The 22,075-nt window shown below is 49.3% G+C and overlaps 1 protein-coding gene across 2 annotated transcripts in view; it reads right to left on the reverse strand.

The window, feature by feature from the left end:
• Positions 1 to 1,071: 1,071 nt before the first annotated feature.
• Positions 1,072 to 22,075, reverse strand: part of tshz2 (teashirt zinc finger homeobox 2) — a 51,182-nt gene continuing 30,178 nt past the window's right edge. The window contains exons 2-3 of one of the 2 annotated variants that reach the window (XM_078796969.1): positions 20,721 to 21,323; positions 1,072 to 4,190 (exon numbers count right to left, since the gene is read on the reverse strand). In XM_078796969.1, coding sequence (XP_078653095.1) covers positions 1,330 to 4,190; positions 20,721 to 20,760 — 2,901 coding nt within the window. In that variant the 5' untranslated portion in view covers positions 20,761 to 21,323 and the 3' untranslated portion in view covers positions 1,072 to 1,329. The remainder of the gene's footprint in view (positions 4,191 to 20,720; positions 21,324 to 22,075) is intronic. The other variant, XM_058051952.2, reaches the window with a different exon arrangement.

Raw genomic sequence — 22,075 nt, forward strand, 5'->3', positions numbered from 1 at the left:
CACTGTGATAGCACTGTGATAGCACTGTGATAGCACTGTGCTAGCACTGTGATAGCACTGTGTTAGCACTGTGTTAGCACTGTGTTAACACTGTGATAGCACTGTGTTAGCACTGTGTTAGCACTGTGATAGCACTGTGATAGCACTGTGTTAGCACTGTGTTAGCACTGTGTTAGCACTGTGTTAGCACTGTGTTAGCACTGTGATAGCACTGTGATAGCACTGTGTTAGCACTGTGTTAGCACTGTGATAGCACTGTGATAGCACTGTGATAGCACTGTGATAGCACTGTGATAGCACTGTGTTAGCACTGTGATAGCACTGTGTTAGCACTGTGATAGCACTGTGATAGCACTGTGATAGCACTGTTAGCACTGTGATAGCACTGTGATAGCACTGTGTTAGCACTGTGTTAGCACTGTGATAGCACTGTGATAGCACTGGGTTAGCACTGTGATAGCACTGTGTTTGCACTGTGATAGCACTGTGTTAGCACTGTGATAGCACTGTGATAGCACTGTGTTAGCACTGTGATAGCACTGTGTTAGCACTGTGATAGCACTGTGATAGCACTGTGTTAGCACTGTGTTAGCACTGTGATAGCACTGTGTTAGCACTAGAAATATAAAACCCTAACCCTAAATATAAAAAATGTAATTTCATCTTTTCATCACATTTACATATTATACATAAATATTATTTTATAGAAATAATTTCCCTGAAATATGTGAATATATTTTCTGTATTTGTGTAATATTGTCTCATACATGACATGTGATCTGAATATGAATATGAATATGTTTGACATGACATGTATGTCCCGGGGCGTCCATGACGACGTATGGCAGCATCATGTCCGCTTTAAAGAAGGAAGTCATCAATCAATCAATCAATCAATCAATCAAAGGTCAAAGAGATGATTATGAAAGGTCGGGTCTTTATTTGGGGACGTAAAAAAGGGGCGGGATCACAGGTTGGCTGCGTGTGTTTCGTCCTTCCTTTTACGTGAAATCGTTTTGCTCCTAATTTGTGATGACAGATTGGCTAAAGTGCTTTTTTGCGTCTGGAAACAAATCCTATATCGGATGCAGTATACTCCAAATATTCATATTCCAAATACTCCCACCATGTGGCCGTTGAAGTAGCATTGAGGAAGTATGCTAAAATAATAAATAATAGTGGTCACGGCGTGGCTACTCATGCAAACGTCAGCGTGGGAGTTTCTCCTAGCAGGCGTGGCCTCAGCGCACGCCGTCTCCCGACCAGCGTCCCTCGGGGAAAACATGTCCGACCCGCGTTTGTGTTCCGTAAGCCGGAAGCGAACCCCGACTAGTCCTTGTCCGTGTCCACGTACTGCGAGTGGTTGTCGGGCGACTTGCTGTGCGTCTTGCTCAGGTGGAGCTTGACGGCGTGATTGCTGGCGAACGTCCGACAGCACAGCTTGCATTTGAACTTGGAGTCGCCATCCTCGTCGGGGAGCGGCGTCTGGCACGGCCGGACGGGGCCCGCCACCTTGGGGAGCCGGGCCTCGTCCGCCTCGGCGCGGCGCTCCACGGCCATCTTGCACATGTCTCTGATCCGGAAGCCCAGGTGGGACTCCAGGTGGGAGATGAAGGCGGCCGGAAGCCTGAACTGGGAAGCGCAGTCGTTGCAGTAGAAGATGGGGCGGCCCGTGTCCATGTTCTTCAGGAACTTGGTGCCGCCGCTTTTGCGCAGCTGGTACTTGACGTTGGCCAGCCAGTGGCTGATGGTGGTCATGGAGAGTCCCGTGAACTTGGAGATGTGCGTGCGCTCCTGGGGGCCCAGGTCGGACAGCAGGTACTTGCCCTCCGAGGTGAGGAAGAGGCTGGAGGCGAACTGCGCCTGCAGGATGAGGAGGTGGCGAGGATTCCAGTTGGACTGGCGCCCCTTGCGCTTGTGGACCGAGTAGACCTCGGCCGACACGTCCTCGAAGCGCCTGACGTCGGACTCCAGTTTCAGGGTAGGGAGCCCGGGGGCCGCGGGGGGCCTGGGCGTGGTGGCTTTGGGGAGAACCTTGACCATGTCGGCGATGTCGGACAGGGCGTACTTGCGCGGCGACCTCGGCTTGCCGTGTTTGGACTTGGTCAGGTCTATCGGCTGGTCGTCCCCCGCCGAGGGAAGGCCGGTCTTGGGCTTATTCCTCGCAGGATGGGCCGGCGTTAGCGTCGGCTTTTGCGTCGCGTGAGCAAACACGGATCGGGCGTGAGAAGATGTTTTGTGTTTGGCGTTCCTGGCTTTGCCGAGGTGATTGTTCAGGACGGACTGCAGGGCGCTGAGAGGGTTGACGGCGAGGACATCCGCCGCATGGGAGAAATCTGGGCTCATCTTTGCTTTGATCTCCTTGCCGCCGTCGTTCCCTGCGTTGGCGTCGGCCTTTGAAGAGAAGGAGCCATCATCCTGACAGTCGCTGTCGTCCGTCTCCATCAGATCGAGCTCGGCGCTCTCGCCGTCTTTAGCGTCAGCCGTCACGTCCTGTTTGATGTCGCCGTCTTTGTGCGGCGCCGGGGGACCCTCGGCGCCCATCGGGTCGTGGCCCCTCCCCTTGGGGGCGATCGGCCGCGGCAGCTTTTGATGAAACGGAGGCGACGCGGCGGCCGACATGGGGACGCTTTTGATGATGCCCGAGAGCTGATAGGCGGCGTGGATGCTCGGGTAGGCGCTCCAGCTCGGCGTTCCCGTTTGAGCTTTATTGATGGCCGACGCCACCGTATTGGCCAAAGACTTGAGGATGTCCCCACCTCCGGCCGAGTCCTGCTCCAGATCCTCCTCACGGAGATAAGGGTACTTCAGGTGTCCTGCCTTTTCCTCCTTGGCTTCCCTTTGGTCCTCGCCGTCCTCGCCGTCCTCGTCGTCCCTCTCGCTGCCTCCAGGGGAAACGTTCTTGTCTCCGGCCATTTCAGACGGCGCCTCGGCTAAGCCTTGGATCTTCTCCACCGCCAAGGGGTCGAGCGCGAGCTGCTTCCCCTTCTTGGAAGCGGAGTTGGTGACCTTGAGGAAATGTCCGGTGACCATCATGTGCGTGGTGAGCTGCTGCAAGGTATCATGGGAGCTGCCGCACTCCATGCACTTCAGGATCTGGGACTTGCAGGTCTCAAACTGCCAGGTGTAACTAGCGCCGTTCTGGTAGCCGTAGCGGTTATTGCTGGGGTTCGCCGCAGGGCTGGCTCGCTGGGCGTCGCCTCCGCACCCAGACGCCCCGGTCGTGGAGTCCGGGGAGCATGGCCGGGCGCTCTCCAAGGGGCGCCGCTTTGCCGGCGCCAGCAGTTTTGGGGCCATGACCGGGATCGGCTCTTTCAAAGGCACTTTTTGGTAATGCTTGGTTTTGATCATGTGGACGCTCAAGTCCTGGAGCGAGTCGAAGGAATGGCCGCAGAACATGCACTTCAGGACCTTCTGGGCGTCCTCCTTCCCGTCCAGGTCCTGCAGGCTCCGTTTCCTGGACTTGGACGAGGAGGCGGAGGAAGCGTTGTCCTTGCTGAGGTTGTTGTCCTGGTAATGGCCGCTCTTGTTCATGTGCACGGTCAGCTCCACCAGGGTGTCGTACGCGGCGCTGCAGTCTTTGCAGCGGAAGCGGCTGGCGCCTGTGAAGGCGGCGCCGCCGGCTCGGCTGCTCTGCCGGTACAGGTGCACCGAACTGAAGAGGTTGGGTTTGGACGCCGGCTTGGGGGACGGCGTCTGCTGCAGGGTCTTGGACAGCGCGTCCTGGTGCCAGTCGAAGTCGCTCTTGGTGCCGCCGTCGGTGCTGTCGCACTTGGCTTTGCTGCTGGTTTTGCCCGCCTTCAACTCCGCCCCCGCCGCCGCCCAGTAGGAGTCCGAGAGGAAGTTAGCGTACGCCGCGCGCATTTTCTGCAAGCTGCTCCCCGTCTCGTCCTTGGACGGAAAACCCTCCGAGTTCTTGAAGTCGGCCAGTCTGTCGCAGGCGTCGCTCAGGTGCGACTCCAACTCCGCCTCCAGCTCCGCCTCCAGCTCCGCCTCCCGGTTGGACAGGAGGCTGGCGGGAGAGTTCTGGTCGCTGTAGCTGTTGCTGCTCCTGTTGTCCGGATCCCGGTCCTCCGACACTTTGGGGCTGGTCTTGCCCGAGCATTCCTCCTCCGTCAGGGCGTCGCCCTCGTCGTCTTCCTCCGCGACGCCGTCCTGAAGAGCGCCGTCTTTGTCGTCGGGCATGTACACTGGAGGCAGACGACAACACACGTTAATCACGTTCGTATTCCCGTGGACGCTATTTTTTCCTGCGTAAGAAGAAATGATAAAAAAAAACATTTTTTATCAACAACTCTTCTATTTATTGATTTTATTTCTATTATATTTCATAAAATATTGAAATGTACTAAAATACAGTCATAAAATAAAATCTTTTTTAAAAAGAAAAAAATGTCTCTTTAAACTTTCTTTAAACGTGCCATGAAGTGGCCACAAATATGATGATTATTATTAAAATAACTATATTTATACATTTAGATGATCTTGGAAATTATTCATTATGATTCAATAAAAAACTGTACTTTACATTTCTCAAATACAATTCAGAAAAACTAAATTATTATTATTCAAATAACACACTTTTCATTTACATTTACCAAATGAAACAAAATCATAATTTCAAGAAAAGACAAGTTGTACAAAATACCAAAAATATTATTTGTACTATTCAATGTGTATTTAAATGTACATTTATAAATATGTATATATGTATAAAATGACATCTTGTGAATAAAAAAGCTCTAAAGTACAAAACAAATGGTTACTAAGTGAATAAATATTGTGAATATTCATATTTATTGGGAAAAATATTGGGAAGTCTGTGGTCCAGCCAATCCCTTCTGGAATTCACACGCCAAAACAACAAGGATCCAATCAGCCTGTCGTCGTCTTGCCATGGCGGCGCTGAGCAAAACCGCTAGCGGAGCGCCGCGTGATTGACGACAGGCCACGGACTTAGCGCCGCGTTCCAGGCTTTCCTGGCCTGGACGTGATGCGTTTACTGCCATCAGCGGCCGCTGAGTGACAAACGCAAATTGATTGTTCTGCAGGCTCGGGAACGCCGCCGCAAACGAGCCATTCCACGGTGATTAAAGGCCGCGCCTGCAGGCCGCCAAGACACCATCGGCTCGCCGCAAACTTCTAGGACATCTCGCCATGTTGTTTGCACGCCAGCGGAGGGGGGGGGGGGGGGGCGATGATGATGATGATGATGACAGGTGTACATACTCTACTGTTGCCCCCCATGGGTGGTGCCTCGTGCAATGGCACGCACACAGTTTGCTTCATGGCGGACATGTTTTTCCCACGAGGACATGGCTCTTCTCCGGGTATTCCGCCCCTCCCCCAATCCAAAAACATGTTAGCATGTTAGCTTGATTGGCCACTCCAAATGTGGGTGGGAATGCTTGTTTGTTTATATGTGGCCTGGGATTGGCTGGCCACCAGTCCGGCTGGGATAGGCTCCAGCACCCCCCCTACTAAGATGACGTGATTCTTCATCATCATGAAGACGTCATCCTCATCAAAGGAGGCCATATTTTGCCTGCTGATGTTGAAACGTTTGCTTTCCTTGTGAAATGATATTTTAGCGTTTGGACCCCCCAGTGTGATGCCTGTAAAGAAAGCGTGCCTGCCCCCCCCCATGGTAGATTATTCATGGTCCTTGTCCCAGATGCTAGCATGATGGCTTTCATTAGCGGTGATCCAACAAGACGCCGCGCACCAGGAGAAAGGTGCATTTGGGGAGAGGCGCCGGCCCTTTAAAAAATGAATGGGACATAACCGAGGGGGTGCGGGTGCACTTCCAGGCGTCCTCGTGCTTTTTTTTTCGTCAATATTTCACAAGCGCCTCCAGAGAAAGCCTGGAGGTGCTCGCCCCGCTAATGGACGCGTGAAGATGGAGGTTTGGAGAACAAACATCCCGACCAGGAACACCCCCCCCCACCCCGCGTCGGAGCCGCTTCCCGATTGGCCGAGCCAGGACGGTGATGGCCTCTAAAACAGGCGAGATGCTGAGGGAGGAATGTTTTATTTAAGACGCTTGGATTTCTATGGAAAGATGGAGAATACCGGCGGCTACGGAAGCAAATTGGGGGGGGGGGGGTGGAAAAACCTGTGGCACCACCCCAGGGGGTTAGAGTTCCAAGGAAGACCTGAAGACGTACAGCGGTGCCTTCAAAAGTGCCGCCATTTTCAATCCGCCACGGCTGGGTTAGCAGTGAGGAAAAGTGTGCCGATAACCATAGAACCATAGATAAGCATAGATAATTGCAACAACAGTCAGGGTAGGATAAATGACATTGTACCCTATTACAGTGCTTGAGAACGTCAAAAAGTGACTTCAAACATTGCCTTAAGAATGGCCGCAGTTTGACCCTGGAACAGACTATTTCCATGTGGATTATTGATTATTGGCCGTAAATCAGCCGGCCGAAGCGCGGCGGGAAAGGAGCTCTCTGCGAGAAAGCCGAATCTTGGCATCGCCGGGCTCGGGATTTACGAGGGCAGCCGCCGCCTGTCTGTCAGCCCACGCGCCGCTTTCCCCCCGCGTCCGCTCACTTCACTTCCTGTTTCAGCACCCTTCACTTCCTTCAATAAATCCGCTCGCTAGCTACGCCACCGCCGCCCGCAGGACTGGAGTAGAAGCAGCGAGATGTTTAGAAAAGGGAATAGCATATTAGCATGCTAGCCTAGCATGATGTTCAATGGAATGCTAGCACTTTAGCGTCACGTGGCTACGCTAGTCTTGCTAATGTTTGCTGTTTCCTGTCCCACATGCTAGCTGCTAACTCTTTTGCTGTAGATCTTTACAAAAGAGCAGAGCGCTACTGTCTTGTTGACAATCTTTGACTAGCATTTTAGCAATAGCTCCCAAAAAACAGCAGAGCAGAATCTTTGCCTAACATTTTTGAAGTAAGTCATTAAAAGCAGCAGGCACTCCTGTCATTTAGAGGATCTTTGAAATGGCTTCCGAAAAACAGCAAAGCAATCTTGTCACAGACAGAATCTTTGACTATCTTTGATGTCTGCAGCAGATTCCTAAAAACAAAAGCCAAATAGAGGATCTTTGATTAGCATTTTTGCAGTAGATCCCTAAAAACAGCAGAATGCTCCTGTTATATAGACAATCTTTGGCAGGCACATGTACTGTCACTAAACTAAAAAGTGGTCCTGTCGAATAGAGGATCTTTGACGAGCGATTTATAAAGCAGCAGAGTACATCTGTCATATGGAGGATCTTTGAAGTCGCTTCCATAAAGTTTAGTTAATCTTTGTGGTGTGGTGCTTTTTAAAAAGCAAAAGGCGCTCCTGTCGAATAGAGGATCTTTGTGTATTGTCAGGCCTTGGCGGAGGTTCGTTGTGCTTGTGAAATGGTGCTGGGGGGTTGCTAACAGGCCAAAGGTAAACAGCGGCAGCCATCTTGTCCGGACAAGCGAGGAGAAGCCCGCGTGTTTGTCACATGACAGATGATCCTTCCTCTCCTGTAGAGACACACTTCCTGTCTGCCACGGCGTGACGAGGTCTGATGCTTCCTTTCTGCAGAACAGCAGTTTAGCCCTCGTTCGCCCTCATCACAGCGCGGGGGAGGGGGGCATCATCTCGCCGTACGCCACTCAGGGAGCGCGGCGCATATTGGAGCTGACCGCTCCGGCAAACAGGGCGGCGTGACGGGAAAAGGAGCATCCTGCTCGGCTTCACGTGCCGCTGATGGAGTGTCCGTCAGGAAAAACCAAAAGGAGCCTCAACACACCACCGGGCCTTTATGAGTCCCTGAACGCCTCGCGGCGCCCGCACACACTGTTCACGCACAAGACGTGCCCTAACATAACATGGCGGTTGACACGTGAAAAGAATGAATATGAACATGAACATGAACGCAACGCGTCTGGAAAAGTGGAATTCCCGTGGCTTCAAGGAAGGAAGCATGGCTGCAGTGGGAGCGCTAGTCATGTGCGATACCACCGATACGAGTACTAAAGTACTACTACTGCTGCTGCATCTGTTCCACGCTGGCGAGGGTTTATTAGCATGTGAGAACTAGCATGCTAATATTCCCAAGTATTAACACACTTAGCGCTACCATGTTAGCATTGTTAGCATGGTGATATTGGCATCCTAGAATTGTAGCCTGATGTAAAGACAGCGTGCTAGCATGCCAGGCACGTCTGTAGAAGGTCTCGGTGTAAAGGTCGTAAGCACGAGTCCAAGACAAAAGTAGAACTCATTGGGATGGCCTAAGACGGGCTAATAGCCATGCTAATAGCCATGCTAATAGCAATGCTAATAAGGAGTGGCTGCAGGGAGGCCCTTGTCCTTTGGGGAGGTGTAGCGGTTCCCACGTGTGCAGCGTCACCTCCGCGTGAACCCAAACCAAGCACGACCCCTCGTCAAGGTCGTGTGTGGCGACCGTGGCGACCGTGGCGACCGTGGCGACGGTGCAGCTGCGTTTCCTGTTGGCAGGGATCTGCACGTCACTAAACGTTTTGGCCTTTTTCTTGCGTCTTTACGAGGCTGCTGGACGCACTTTTACCTTTTCAGCAGAGCAAGGCACTTCGTCAACATTTCACTTCATTAATAGTCCCCTGCCGCTTTGGGGGGGGGGGGGGGGGCAGCTCATCCTCTCAGGTGGGCTTCAAGGTACAGAAGACAAGGAGATCATGAAAACAAGCTGACAGCCCAAACAACACAATTAGCACACTTGCTAACGTGTCCTGAGGACTTAAAGCGTTTATTGCGGCCACAGTTTGACCCTGGAACAGACGATTGATTCCAGTAGAATAAAAACATGACATATTGACAGTATTATTAGCAGTGTTTAACTTCTTTTTACACTTGCATGACAGTTGTGAATGCTGAAAAGTGACTTCCAACATGAAGACTAAATAACTACATTTAGGACGGCCACAGTTTGACACTGGAACAGACTAGATTAGATTAGATTCCAGTAGAATAAAAACATTTTCCCTGCGTGACATTTAGGAGGAGGAGGAGGAGGAGGAGGAGGAAGGAGGTCTTTTCCGACTTTTCCTTTTCTCGGCGACAAGAGGAGCGGTTCATTTATCGGGAAGGGGGGTAGGCGGACGAAGCAGCGGCACGGAACTGATCCCTGCACGGGGTGGGGGGTGGGGGGGTGGTCCGCCGGTAACGACAGAGGAACGCTTAATGGAAATGAGTGACAGGCTTTGGGAATGATTTACAACGGGTGGCGCTGCGGCAGAGGCGGCGCTTGATGGATGACGGCGAGAGCCGGAGAGCGACCATAAATCATGTCTGAGGATCATTGACAGAGATGAAGGAGGCCTGGGATACGCTCCTTCCTCCCATCATCCACCTTCAACGCTTACACTACGCCGCCTTCCTTACACGGCCCCCCCCCATTCATGCTCATTAAAGATGGCCCCCTCAGTCCAACAGCACCTGACACCTTTGTGTCCACGCAACCGTCATCAACACGCTAGCATGTTAGCATGTTAGCATCTAGCCTTGCCTTCATCTATGATGGACAGCTCTAGCTCACTCCTATTGTTGTACTATGGACTACGTACTACGGACTACGTACTACGGACTACGTACTATGGACTACGTACTATGGACTACGTACTATGGACTACGTACTATGTACTACGTACTATGGACTACGTACTATGGACTATGGACTATGGACTACGTACTATGGACTACGTACTATGGACTATGGACTACGTACTATGGACTACGGACTATGGACTACGTACTATGGACTACGTACTATGGACTACGTACTATGGACTACGTACTATGGACTACGTACTATGGACTATGGACTACGTACTATGGACTACGTACTATGGACTATGGACTACGTACTATGGACTACGTACTACATACTGTGGACTACGTACTGTGGACTACGTACTATGGATTATGGACTACGTACTATGTACTACGTACTATGGACTACGTACTATGGACTACGCACTACGTACTGTGGACTACGTACTGTGGACTACGTACTACGTACTATGGACTACGTACTGTGGACTACGTACTACGTACTATGGACTACGTACTGTGGACTACGTACTATGGACTACGTACTACGTACTATGGACTACGTACTGTGGACTACGTACTATGGACTATGTACTATGTACTACGGACTACGTACTACAGACTACGAACTATGTACTATGGACTACGAACTATGTACTATGGACTATGTACTATGAACTATGTACTATGTACTATGGACTATGTACTATGGACTATGGACTATGGACTATGTACTATGGACTATGTACTATGGACTATGTACTATGGACTATGTTATGGGCTATGGACTACAGACTACGTACTATGGACTATGTACTATGTACAATGGACTATGGACTATGTACTATGTACTATGTACTACAGACTATGTACTATGTACTACAGACTATGTACTATGTACTACAGACTACAGACTATGGACTATGTACTATGGACTATGGACAATGGACAATGGACTATGGACTATGGTTTTGGATAATACACTGCAAACAGGTGAGAGCAGCAGCCAAAGATGGTGTATTAGACGTGATGATGGTGTATTAGACGTGATGATGGTGTATTAGACGTGATGATGGTGTATTAGACGTGATGACGGTGTATTAGACGTGATGACGGTGTATTAGACGTGATGACGGTGTATTAGACGTGATGACGGTGTATTAGACGTGATGACGGTGTATTAGACGTGATGACGGTGTATTAGACGTGATGACGGTGTATTAGACGTGATGATGGTGTATTAGACGTGATGATGGTGTATTAGACGTGATGATGGTGTATTAGACGTGATGATGGTGTATTAGACGTGATGATGGTGTATTAGACGTGATGACGGTGTATTAGACGTGATGACGGTGTATTAGACGTGATGATGGTGTATTAGACGTGATGATGGTGTATTAGACGTGATGATGGTGTATTAGACGTGATGACGGTGTATTAGACGTGATGACGGTGTATTAGACGTGATGACGGTGTATTAGACGTGATGACGGTGTATTAGACGTGATGACGGTGTATTAGACGTGATGACGGTGTATTAGACGTGATGACGGTGTATTAGACGTGATGATGGTGTATTAGACGTGATGACGGTGTATTAGACGTGATGACGGTGTATTAGACGTGATGACGGTGTATTAGACGTGATGACGGTGTATTAGACGTGATGACGGTGTATTAGACGTGATGATGGTGTATTAGACGTGATGATGGTGTATTAGACGTGATGATGGTGTATTAGACGTGATGATGGTGTATTAGACGTGATGACGGTGTATTAGACGTGATGATGGTTTATTAGACGTGACGATGGTGTATTAGACGTGATGATGGTGTATTAGACGTGATGATGGTGTATTAGACGTGATGATGGTGTATTAGACGTGATGATGGTGTATTAGACGTGATGACGGTGTATTAGACGTGATGACGGTGTATTAGACGTGATGACGGTGTATTAGACGTGATGACGGTGTATTAGACGTGATGACGGTGTATTAGACGTGATGACGGTGTATTAGACGTGATGACGGTGTATTAGACGTGATGACGGTGTATTAGACGTGATGACGGTGTATTAGACGTGATGACGGTGTATTAGACGTGATGATGGTGTATTAGACGTGATGATGGTGTATTAGACGTGATGACGGTGTATTAGACGTGATGATGGTTTATTAGACGTGACGATGGTGTACCAGGAGTGTTGTCAGACTGCAATGAAAGATGAGACAATGACCATCCAGCGTTGAGAAGCTGTGGCGATCCGTCAGTCGTGTGTGTGTGTGTTTGTGCGTGTGCGAGTGTGAAGAATCCTTTCCACGTGGCAGCTAGGAGTTGTTGCCATCATGTTTGATCGCATCCCTGCATCAAAACACTATTTGATAGACAAGGCAAATAATTAGCTGTCACTCAAACGTCTGACTTCCTTCTCCTCGCCTTCTTCTTCTTTCTTTTTCTTCTTTGTGTTTTTTTCACGCACCCGCCAAAATAAAAGTCCCACCCATCAAAAAGGGTCGGCCGAGGTGGTCCCTTGACGTCTCCTGAACGTGTGAAAGGAGGACGCGTACTTCCTGCTGCCGGACCCCACGTAGGATTAGGATAATCCCTCCCTTGGACTGGCAACACGCTCACATCCTCCCCATGTTTGCTAACTACACGTACTAGCTTCTTTTTACACTTAATGACACTTAACCACGCTAGAATGGGCCTGGATGCTTCATGAAGCTTGGATGACGGCCACGCTTTGACCCTGGAACGGACTATTTGTCCCCACAGCGTGTCATGTCGTGTCGTGTCATGGTCGTGTCATGTCTGCCAGGACCACCCTGATGCGGGCCGGGCCGCGCCTGTCAGGATGGCGGCGCTCGGATCCTCGCCTTGTTTTTGTCTGAGCGCTCTTAAAGGGCCGGCGGCGGCGCTCGCAATGAAAAGAAGAAGAAGTGAACGGCGTCATTCATCAAAGTCCAACCCCCCCACCAGCACCCCCCACTCTGATCTTTAAGTGGGACCCCAAACAATCCCAGCCATGACAAGGCATACGTCATCCATACGCACAGCAAGCATCCATCTTGGCGTATCCACACGTGCAACATGAGGGGGCGGGGCTACGTCAGCCCAAAACATCCTCTGATAAAAGCAGGATCACCTTGAAAGCCACGCCCCCCGGCACAGGAGCGGCTGACAGCCCACTTGAGAGCAGCTTTAGCTTCTCCTCCCCTTGAGGGGCAGTGATGGATGACCCCCCCAGCCCCCCCCCATCCATCCTCCAACCTGCCTCCCTTCTACTTTGACTTTTACGCTGCAAACAACAACACACTTTTTTTTTATCCCCGAGGCGAGTTGTTGTTGGGGGGTCATTAGAGGATGGGGGGGGGGGGTTCAGACCGCCTGCTGGTCATTCAAGAGCCGTTAGCTTAGCCATCTGCTCCACAATTACACCGCCTCAGCAAATAAAGTCTGCCTCATCAATCACGCCCATGGCCCCGCCTCGTCCCGCCTCGTCTCGCCCCGCCCCTGATTTAAGTTAGAGCCGGACCGTGTCTGCAGCTGGAACGCTGGCTTCGGAAGTTGATGTACTTGGGAAGCATCCCACATGATCCCACATGATCCCACATGATCCCATGTGGAGCAGACTGCTAGCATAGCTCCGTGATGCTACTAAAACACCAGCAGATGTAGCGCCCCCACGCCTGCAGCTGGCAGAGCTGGGAGGGGTCGCGGGAAATACGCTAACTACCTTGGGGGCCCCCGTGTAGCTTGTATGCTAGCTGCTGTTAGGAGACCGCGGCGTCAACGCGAGCGGAGCAGAATGAGGACGAGGCTGCGCTTGACCCGAAAGGAGGTTAGTCCTTGTCAGGAACAAAGTGAGGCGTGTTTCTGGGTTGCGGTCCGCGCTACAAGAAGAGAAGTAGGCCACCTCCGTGCCGGGCTTGGCTCGCTACACGCGTCACCTGCCAGCACGCCCCCCCCGCCTGGCCCCCGCTAACCCGCACGTGAGCCACTCTGGCAACCTGCAAATGTCCTCGTGTACCTCGGGGGCGGACGCCGCTCGCAAGGGTCACGCCCACACGCTTTGGTTAACCACAGCCCACAAAGCCACTCGTGCTAACGCTGCGTTTAATGGCTGCACAAAACCCTCGTTCGATTCCACCCTCGGCCAAACTCCAAATTGTCCTTAGGTATGAATGTGGGGGGGGGTTGTTTGGATAGGCTCCAGCATTTCCCACCCTGGTGAGGATAAACACCAGAAAATGAATGAATGAAAATGAACAAAGGTCTTTCTTTCCACTGCAGCCCATTTATGCAGAAAGCTAGTTGGGCCTGGATTTGTAACTGTGTCATCTTAGGCATATCTAGCACTTAGCATTGAAATGTTTACAGTCAGAGATTGAAAAAGTTGGGTGCCAAACCTCACTTTTATTTCTACCCATTTATGCAGGAAAAGAGTCGGGTCTGACTTCAACCTTGTCATTGTAGGCACATGTACTATTTACTATTTACTATTGTACTATTTAGAAAGAACTTTTAGTTTCAAAAGTGTTCTACAGCAAATGTCTTGGTCATTTCTACTGCAGCCCATTTATGCAGAAAGCTAGTTGGGCCTGGATTTGTAACCGTGTCATTTTAGGCATATCTAGCACTTAGCATTGAAATGTTTACAGTCAGAGAAATTTGAAACAAATTTGATTGAAAAAGTTGGGTGCCAAACCTCACTTTTATTTCTACCCATTTATGTAGAAAAAGAGTCGGGCCTGACATTGTAGGCACATGTACTATTTACTATGGTACTATTGTACTATTTAGAGAGAACTTTTAATTTGAAAAGTGTTCTATAGCAAACGTCTTTCTCATTTCTACCGCAGCCCATTTAGGCGGCTTCCAGGTGCCAGATACGCGGATGTTTCTGGAAGTTTGACTCCATTAGAGCGGCGGGGTGGGAAGGATGCCTTTTCAGGGGACACGTTAAAGCTCCTTGCTGGGGGTTTTAAGGGAAAAAAAACAAGATCTTTGCGCTGCGGCGGCGGCGGCGGCGGCGGCGGCGGCGGCGGCGACAGCCCGTCACGAGTCGACTTCTTTGATCAGTCGGCGGCAAAAAGCATCCCTGACAGGCCGAAAGAGGATCCCGAAAGGTAGACAAAATGTTGATGAAGAACAATTTGATGAGGCAAAGACAGACGAGGACAAGACGATATTCCGCAATTCCGTGTTCAGCTGAAAACCGCATCTTTGCCACCGCATCCTGCCCGGCGACTCCAGCCCCCGAGTCCCACGGCCTCTTTCAGTCGCCATGATAAACGACAGCCGTCATTCCGCCGCCGCCGCCGCCACGGAGCACGGCGGGGAATTGTCCTGATGCATGATTCACAAGAACAGGAAATACACTCGGCCTTTTCTGACGCTCGCCAAGTAGGACGGACCCGGACAGCGTCGAGGGCTCCTGGGGACGGGGGTGGGGGGGTTGTGGGGGTGGGGTGTGTGGAGCTTAGCCACTGATCATCGCTAGTGAGCTAGACCCCCCCTCACCCGCCCTCCAAACCCCGGGGCCAGCACTCAGACATCAACGACGGGCCCCCCACTCGCGCTAAGAGCGGCAGGATGCGCCCAGCCCAGAGACCAACACTCCATCACTCAGACAGCGACATCCTCGCGCCATCGCTATCAGAGATATCAGAGATCCTTATGGGGGGGGGGGGGGGGTGTTTATGAATTGAGCGCTCTCTCACTCTGACTCACACACAATCTGGCCGAGCTGTACGGCTCATTGTCGGTCTTCAAGCACATCCTAGTTCAGGGACTCTCCGTTTTACAAGATCTCAGATGAACCGCAGCTCACAATGCTGGCAGCACTCGTGCAGCCGATCGCGTTGGCATTCATGTCGCTCATCAATGAACCGCAGCTCCCCCAGTGCTGGCAGCACTCGTCTTGAGGCGAGAGGCAAGGTACACCCTGGACTGGTACAAGCTACAAACCTGATGAGGCTGATATAAGGCTGATATCGGGGGTATTATAAGGCTGATATCGGGGTGATATCAGGTTGATATAAGGCTGATAGGGTGATATCGGGGTGATATTTGGGTGATATCACAGTGATATAAGGCTGATACCGGGGGTATTATAAGGCTGATATCGGGGTGATATCAGGTTGATATAAGGCTGATAGGGTGATATCGGGGTGATATTTGGGTGATATCACAGTGATATAAGGCTGATACCGGGGGTATTATAAGGCTGATATCGGGGTGATATCAGGGTGATGTAAGGCTGATATCGGGGTGATATCAGGTTGATATAAGGCTGATAGGGTGATATCGGGGTGATATTTGGGTGATATCACAGTGATATAAGGCTGATACCGGGGGTATTATAAGGCTGATATCGGGGTGATATCAGGGTGATGTAAGGCTGATATCGGGGTGATATCAGGTTGATATAAGGCTGATAGGGTGATATCGGGGTGATATTTGGGTGATATCACAGTGATATAATGCTGATATCAGGGCGATATAAGGCTGATATCGGGGTGATATCACGTTTCCTCCACATCATGATAACCAGACATGGTGGAAGTGGAAAAAAAGGAATTTTCCGGCTCGCCATGCCTCCTGTCCGCAGTGGCGCATCATGCGCTTCCAGCACAAAAGCATAATTCCGTTATCGCACGTGGGCCAGATTGTCTCAGCAACAAAAGACCCCCACGCCGTAAATCCCACGCCAAAGCCGCCCGCCGCTCCCTGCGCTTCCCTGCGCTCATCTCCTCATCCCCTTTTCTGCTCGTTTTCCTTCTATTCCTGTTCCTGTTCCATGGGAGGGACCACCCTCGCCACCAATCAGTGCACTGCTGGGGGGGGGGGGGGGTACACATCAGGTACTTTCATCATGGAAGTGGACTTCCTTCAACTTCCTGTTATGATGAAGTTATCAAAACAATAATACACGCAAGGTAACAAATGACAATAAATGATCATGAAGAACATTGTCATCTGAATATCATCTAAATATCATCCAAATATCATCCAAATATCATCCAAATATCATCCTTCTCATTCCAAAGATGAAACAGCAACAATGCTGCTGTGATGAAGACCAATCGCTGATACCAGAGTCATGCTAAGCTAGCGGATGCTAAGCTAGCGGATGCATTCTAGTGCCCAGGGGAGGAGCTGCTCCCTTCGTGAGCAGCGTTGCCACGGCGACGGCGGGAGGACTCCACGGCGTACTGACGGAGTGACTGCAGGCCTTGCGCTAGCGTAGCTCGCAGGCTAATACTGAGTCATGACTGAGCGCTATTTCCACTTCCTGCCTGGCGGCCTGCAGTTTTTAACGACAGCGTTATTTGCCAGCAATGCGGTTATCGCCCCCCCCCGCCCTCGTCATGTGAATGTTGATTTTACGGCCTGCGAGCAGAAAGAGGCGGCGTTCATGCGCCCAAGTTCCCTTTGGGGAGTTAGCTGCGACTCATCTCACCTAGCGTCCCATTGGGGGTTCTTTCTGGCTTTCATTCTTACTTTCATTTTCATTTCATATTTGGATTTGATTGTCACAAAATGACAAATTATGCTGGTTTTTCCCTAACAATAATTTCTGGTAACTTTTCATCTTGTCATATTTGGACTTTATTCTTTTTACAGCCATCTTTTTCTCTTTTTTTTGGAATTTTATTGTTGATTTTTGTGTTGGACTGCAATATTCTATTCCAAGATTTGGACTTCATTCCCATGAATTTGATTGGTTGAAAGAAGCCAAAGTCACAGCGGCTGACACGGCGCGGGTACGACGCCCCGGCGAGCGCCGCCCTCGTCCGTTGTTGTTCCTCTTAATCAAGATGTGAGCGCAACACAATTATTCCGCATCCATCACGGGCGCCGAAGCTGTCAGCGCCGTTTAACGAGGATCAATTAAGTCGTTTGGAGCGACTCGCCAAAGACGCGAGCAGGCGGGCGACCTCCAAACGCTAAAAGACCTTCAGGCTCCGCCAGCTTGCAGCAACAATATGTCACCATTGGCGCCGCGGATAACAACTTTATTGGGGCCGCCTGGGAATACAAAGTACTGCGGTCGCTACTTCCACACGGTACAATACTGCCGGACCGGCCAGGACGCCTCTCGTCTGGCGCTAGCACTAGCATGGGCGCTAACATGCTCCTATTACGCTGATACGCAATATGTCTTACGTATGGAATGTAAATATGCGTACGTACACAACGCCGCGTTAGCCCGCGTTAGCCCGCGTTAGCCCGCGTTAGTGGAAGGCAACGCCCCAAATGTATTTGTGGCGGGCCACCACAAGGAAAGAAGGCTACCTTGATGATTAGGCCGTGGAGACATTTCATAACATTCCGTTCCCATTCCCGTTCCCGTTCCTGTTCCCATTCCCCGACCTTATGGTGGAATCATGCATGAATATTCATCTTGACCAGACCAGACTAGAAACGGCCAAGGTGGAGGTCTGTCCTGGACCCGCTCTCTTCCTAGTCGGGTCTAGCAGCAAAAAGGCCGCCACAAACTACCAACATGGTGTCCAACATGCGGCCTGGGCACCATTTGGGCTATGGAGCCTATGTCAATATTACGTGAATAAAGTCAAAATATGATAGCAATAAACACATGAAAAAAATGCAAAAATGAGGGTCATTTTGCAAGAATTAGGTTGGGGGGGTTACAATGTCCAAATATTATTGAATATAATGATAATTTTTCCATCCAGTATATTAAAGTATACTATATTAACTATGTGCTTGTTCATGAATAATTACTGGGTTAGGGTTAGGGTGGGGGTTGGGGTTAGGGGGTGTTAGGGTTAGGGACGAGGTGGACCTACAGAAGCATCCAAAGACCCCCCCGACCCCCCCATTTTCCTTTGCATGGTACGTTTATTAAAGCATTTGTCGCTCTGCCAGGTCATCAATTTGTCGTCACTCTGTGGAACCTCGCTAGAGTCATCAAGCGTGGGGGGGTGGATGGGGGGGGGTGAGTTACAGCCGCCCAGGAAAGGAAGGAAGGAGGGTTGGGAATATTGTGTTTGCGGGTCTGGAAGATGAAATATGAATGCACAATGTGTTTATCTGCACGAGGGGAGCTGTTCATTTTCAGGCAGGATGGCAGGATGGGGGGGGCGGGGGGGAGGGGGGGGGGCGAAGACAAGGGATCAGTCAGTCATGAACTCTTCACAGCCATTAGCCGCCGACATTTTGATGAAGTATTCCTAATGTAGTGGAGAGCCAAGGAGGAAAACACTCAGCCTGCCAACTCCTGATTGGCCGTTAAGCCGCTGATGAATGCGGCGTCAGACGACACGCGCTCACGGAGCACCGCTTCGCACGCGTGCACAAACGCCACTCGGGATCACTCGGGATCACTCGGGATCACCGATACCAAACAATACAAAGAGTCAACTTGTACATTTCGGTTGGGGAAAAAACCTGCAGTCATTCGTATTCTTATTCATATTCATATTCATATTCGTCAGATTCATATGCATAGAAAGACTAAATCCAAGAATCAAGGAACATGCAAGGACAAAGTCAAAATATTAAAAGGAAAAAGTCTGATTTTTACCAGAATAAAGTTCAATATTTTAATTGGATCATGAATTTGACATTTCCTAAAATGATGATTAATATTATTTGGAAAAATGATGAGGTAATATTATTATGTTATACATATTATGAGCACCAAGTCCAAATATTATGGGAATAAAGTCAGAACTTTTCAAAGAAAAAGTCGTTTTTCAAAAGTCCTCATTTTCATGTCCTTTTTAGAAGCATCAGTTTTCAATATTTCAAATTGGAATGAATTATGAGAATGAAGACAGAACCCACCCCGCCTCTCCCCAAGACAGCTGGGATAGGCTCCAGCACCCCCGCGACCATCGTGAGGATAAGCGCTAGACGGATGGATGAAGACATAACCTCACCAAATATGAAGAATGGGGAAAGTCTAATTATTATGACTTGATTTTTGTAAAAGAATAATATTATTTAAAAAGCATATGAGTTTTGGGAGCACACATTTCACATTTGATATTATGGGATACAAAACCGACACAGGGTATGAAGATGCAAATGTCACAACACTAAAGTCGGAATTGTTTCCTTCTGTCAGCTTTTTCCGGATGACGGACAGGCCACATCCTGATTTGGGCTGGGCCATTTACATGAGCAAAAATGGACAAAAACGGGGCAAAACGGGTCATCGTTTGACCAGAATAAAATCATCATATTATGAGGACAAAGACAATAAAACATATAGTCATAAGATCACAAAATATTTCATCATTTTACCAGAAAAAAGTTATTATGTTGTTAGAAAAAATAGATTTTTTTAATTTAGTGCCTTCTAAAGTTGAAATATAAAAAAGGGAAAAAAACCTAAGAATTAGCAAAATTAGGTTGGAAAAACATCATGCTGGTATTATGAGAATAAAGTCATCATATTACAAGAAACTAAATAAAAGATATCAATAAAAGACCAAAATGAAAAAACCTGAAGAATAAAGTCCAAGTCAGGATAAAACGTGAAAAGAATAAAAACAATCATACTCAGAGACAAAAGCAGTCCAACGAGGAAAATCAGTCCAAGTCAAAATATTAGGGCAATAAAGTCATAACATGACGGGAAAAATTGGAAAAATAAAATAATAAAATGTAAAATCCAAATATTAGGAGCAAAAAGTATATAAAAGAATATAGCTATTTTCTGAAAAAAAAACATTGTGAAGCATCAAATGAAATAAAAGTCCGTCTTGGTGGAATAATAACTTTATTTATTTTATTTATTCGATTAAAGTGCAGTACCTGCTCTAACCAGCAGTGGCGCTGCTGACGGAAGCTGCTTGATGATTTCTAATATTTCTGTTCCAGTTGCATACCAATGCATCGTTGAACTAGAGCGGGATTATGGATTATTTGATGCACGTATGAAAACATAAGAGTAAAAAAAAAAAAAGATGGAGTCACGTGACCAGCCCCGACCCAAACAAATGGCGGCAGACAGGTGAGCCGATCGTGGTACTTTTTTACCGGATAAAGTACTTCCTGACTAAAGGAGCACGTGAAAACAAGCCCCAAAAAGTTGGCAGGCGAGGGGGGGGGGGGCGGGGGGGGGGGGCGGTGACCATGGCAACAAAGCTCAAACAAGCAGGGTGTCCCCAAAAAAGAAGCAAAGGGGTGACGCGTCTTACCTGCAGCCCGTCGAGGCGCCTGCTGCTTCCTGCGTGGCATGCTGCCGAGGGGGTGGGGGGGCGTTCACGCGCGTGCCCAGGTGGAACCACGATGCGGGGCCACGCTCGTGCGCGCGCATAGAGGTGCGCGATCCTTTCCTCCTCTTTGGGGGATTTTCTTCTTTCTTTTTGTCAGGACGTCGCTCTCCAATCCAACACCGACCAGGGAAATTCTTCTTCTTCTTCTTCTTCTTCTGCTTCTTCTTCTTCTTCTTCTTCTTCTTCTGCTTCCCCCCTTCTTCTTCTTCTTCTTCCCCTTCTACTCCTTCTTCTTCTACGCGGGACGGAGCGTCCTTCTCGCCGTGTCCATCAGCTCGCCGATTCCCGCGCCCGCACGCGCGTGCGTGTGAGCGCGTGAGGCAGACAAAGCAGACAAAAAGGGGCAGCGGGACCGTGGACCGGCAGCGGGACCGAAGACCGGCAGCGGAGGGACGATGTCAGGGCGGCGGGGATCCACAAGGAACTGGAGCTTGCTAACTCCTCCCTCCCGCGTCTTTCCCTCCTTCCTCGGACCTGACGATGACGATGATGAGGATGAGGATGAGGATGAGGATGATGATGGTGCTAGGCAGAGAAGATGAGCGGCGGTTTATTAAAGGAACACAAACCTTCCTTCTTTTCGTTTTCGGGATTTCTTCTTTGCTAAAAACAATTCGTACTTATCTCACCCTGGAAATCACAACTTCTCAGCTCCGCCATCAATGTCCGATTGGATGGGGGTGGCTGGGAATGGTCTGTTCCAGGGTCAAACTGGGGCCACCCTAAGTGTTTTAAGGGTTCTGAGTCACTCTGAACTGTCATACAAGTGTAAAAAGAAGTCAAGCCCTGTTAATAATAATGTAAATAGAAATGGTCTGTTCCAGGGTCAAGCTGTGGCCACCCTAACAGCTTTATTAAGGGTTCTGAGTCACTTTTACACTGTCATACAAGTGTAAAAAGAAGTCAAGCCCTGTTAATAATAATAATAATAATGTAAATAGAAATGGTCTGCTCCAGGGTCAAGCTGTGGCCACCCTAAGAGCTTTATTAAGGGTTCTAAGTCACTTTTACACTGTCATACAAGTGTAAAAAGAAGTCAAGCCCTGTTAATAATAATGTAAATAGAAACGGTCTGTTCCAGGGTCAAACTGTGGCCACCCTAAGAGCTTTATTAAGGGTTCTGAGTCACTTTTACACTGTCATACAAGTGTAAGAAGAAGTCAAGCCCTGTTAATAATAATGTAAATAGAAACGGTCTGTTCCAGGGTCAAGCTGTGGCCACCCTAAGAGCTTTATTAAGGGTTCTGAGTCACTTTTACACTGTCATACAAGTGTAA

Source organism: Doryrhamphus excisus, linkage group LG15, assembly GCF_037039965.1.
Source record: "Doryrhamphus excisus strain RoL-2023G ecotype Guam linkage group LG15, RoL_Dexc_Guam_v1.1, whole genome shotgun sequence".
Taxonomy (NCBI): domain Eukaryota; kingdom Metazoa; phylum Chordata; class Actinopteri; order Syngnathiformes; family Syngnathidae; genus Doryrhamphus; species Doryrhamphus excisus.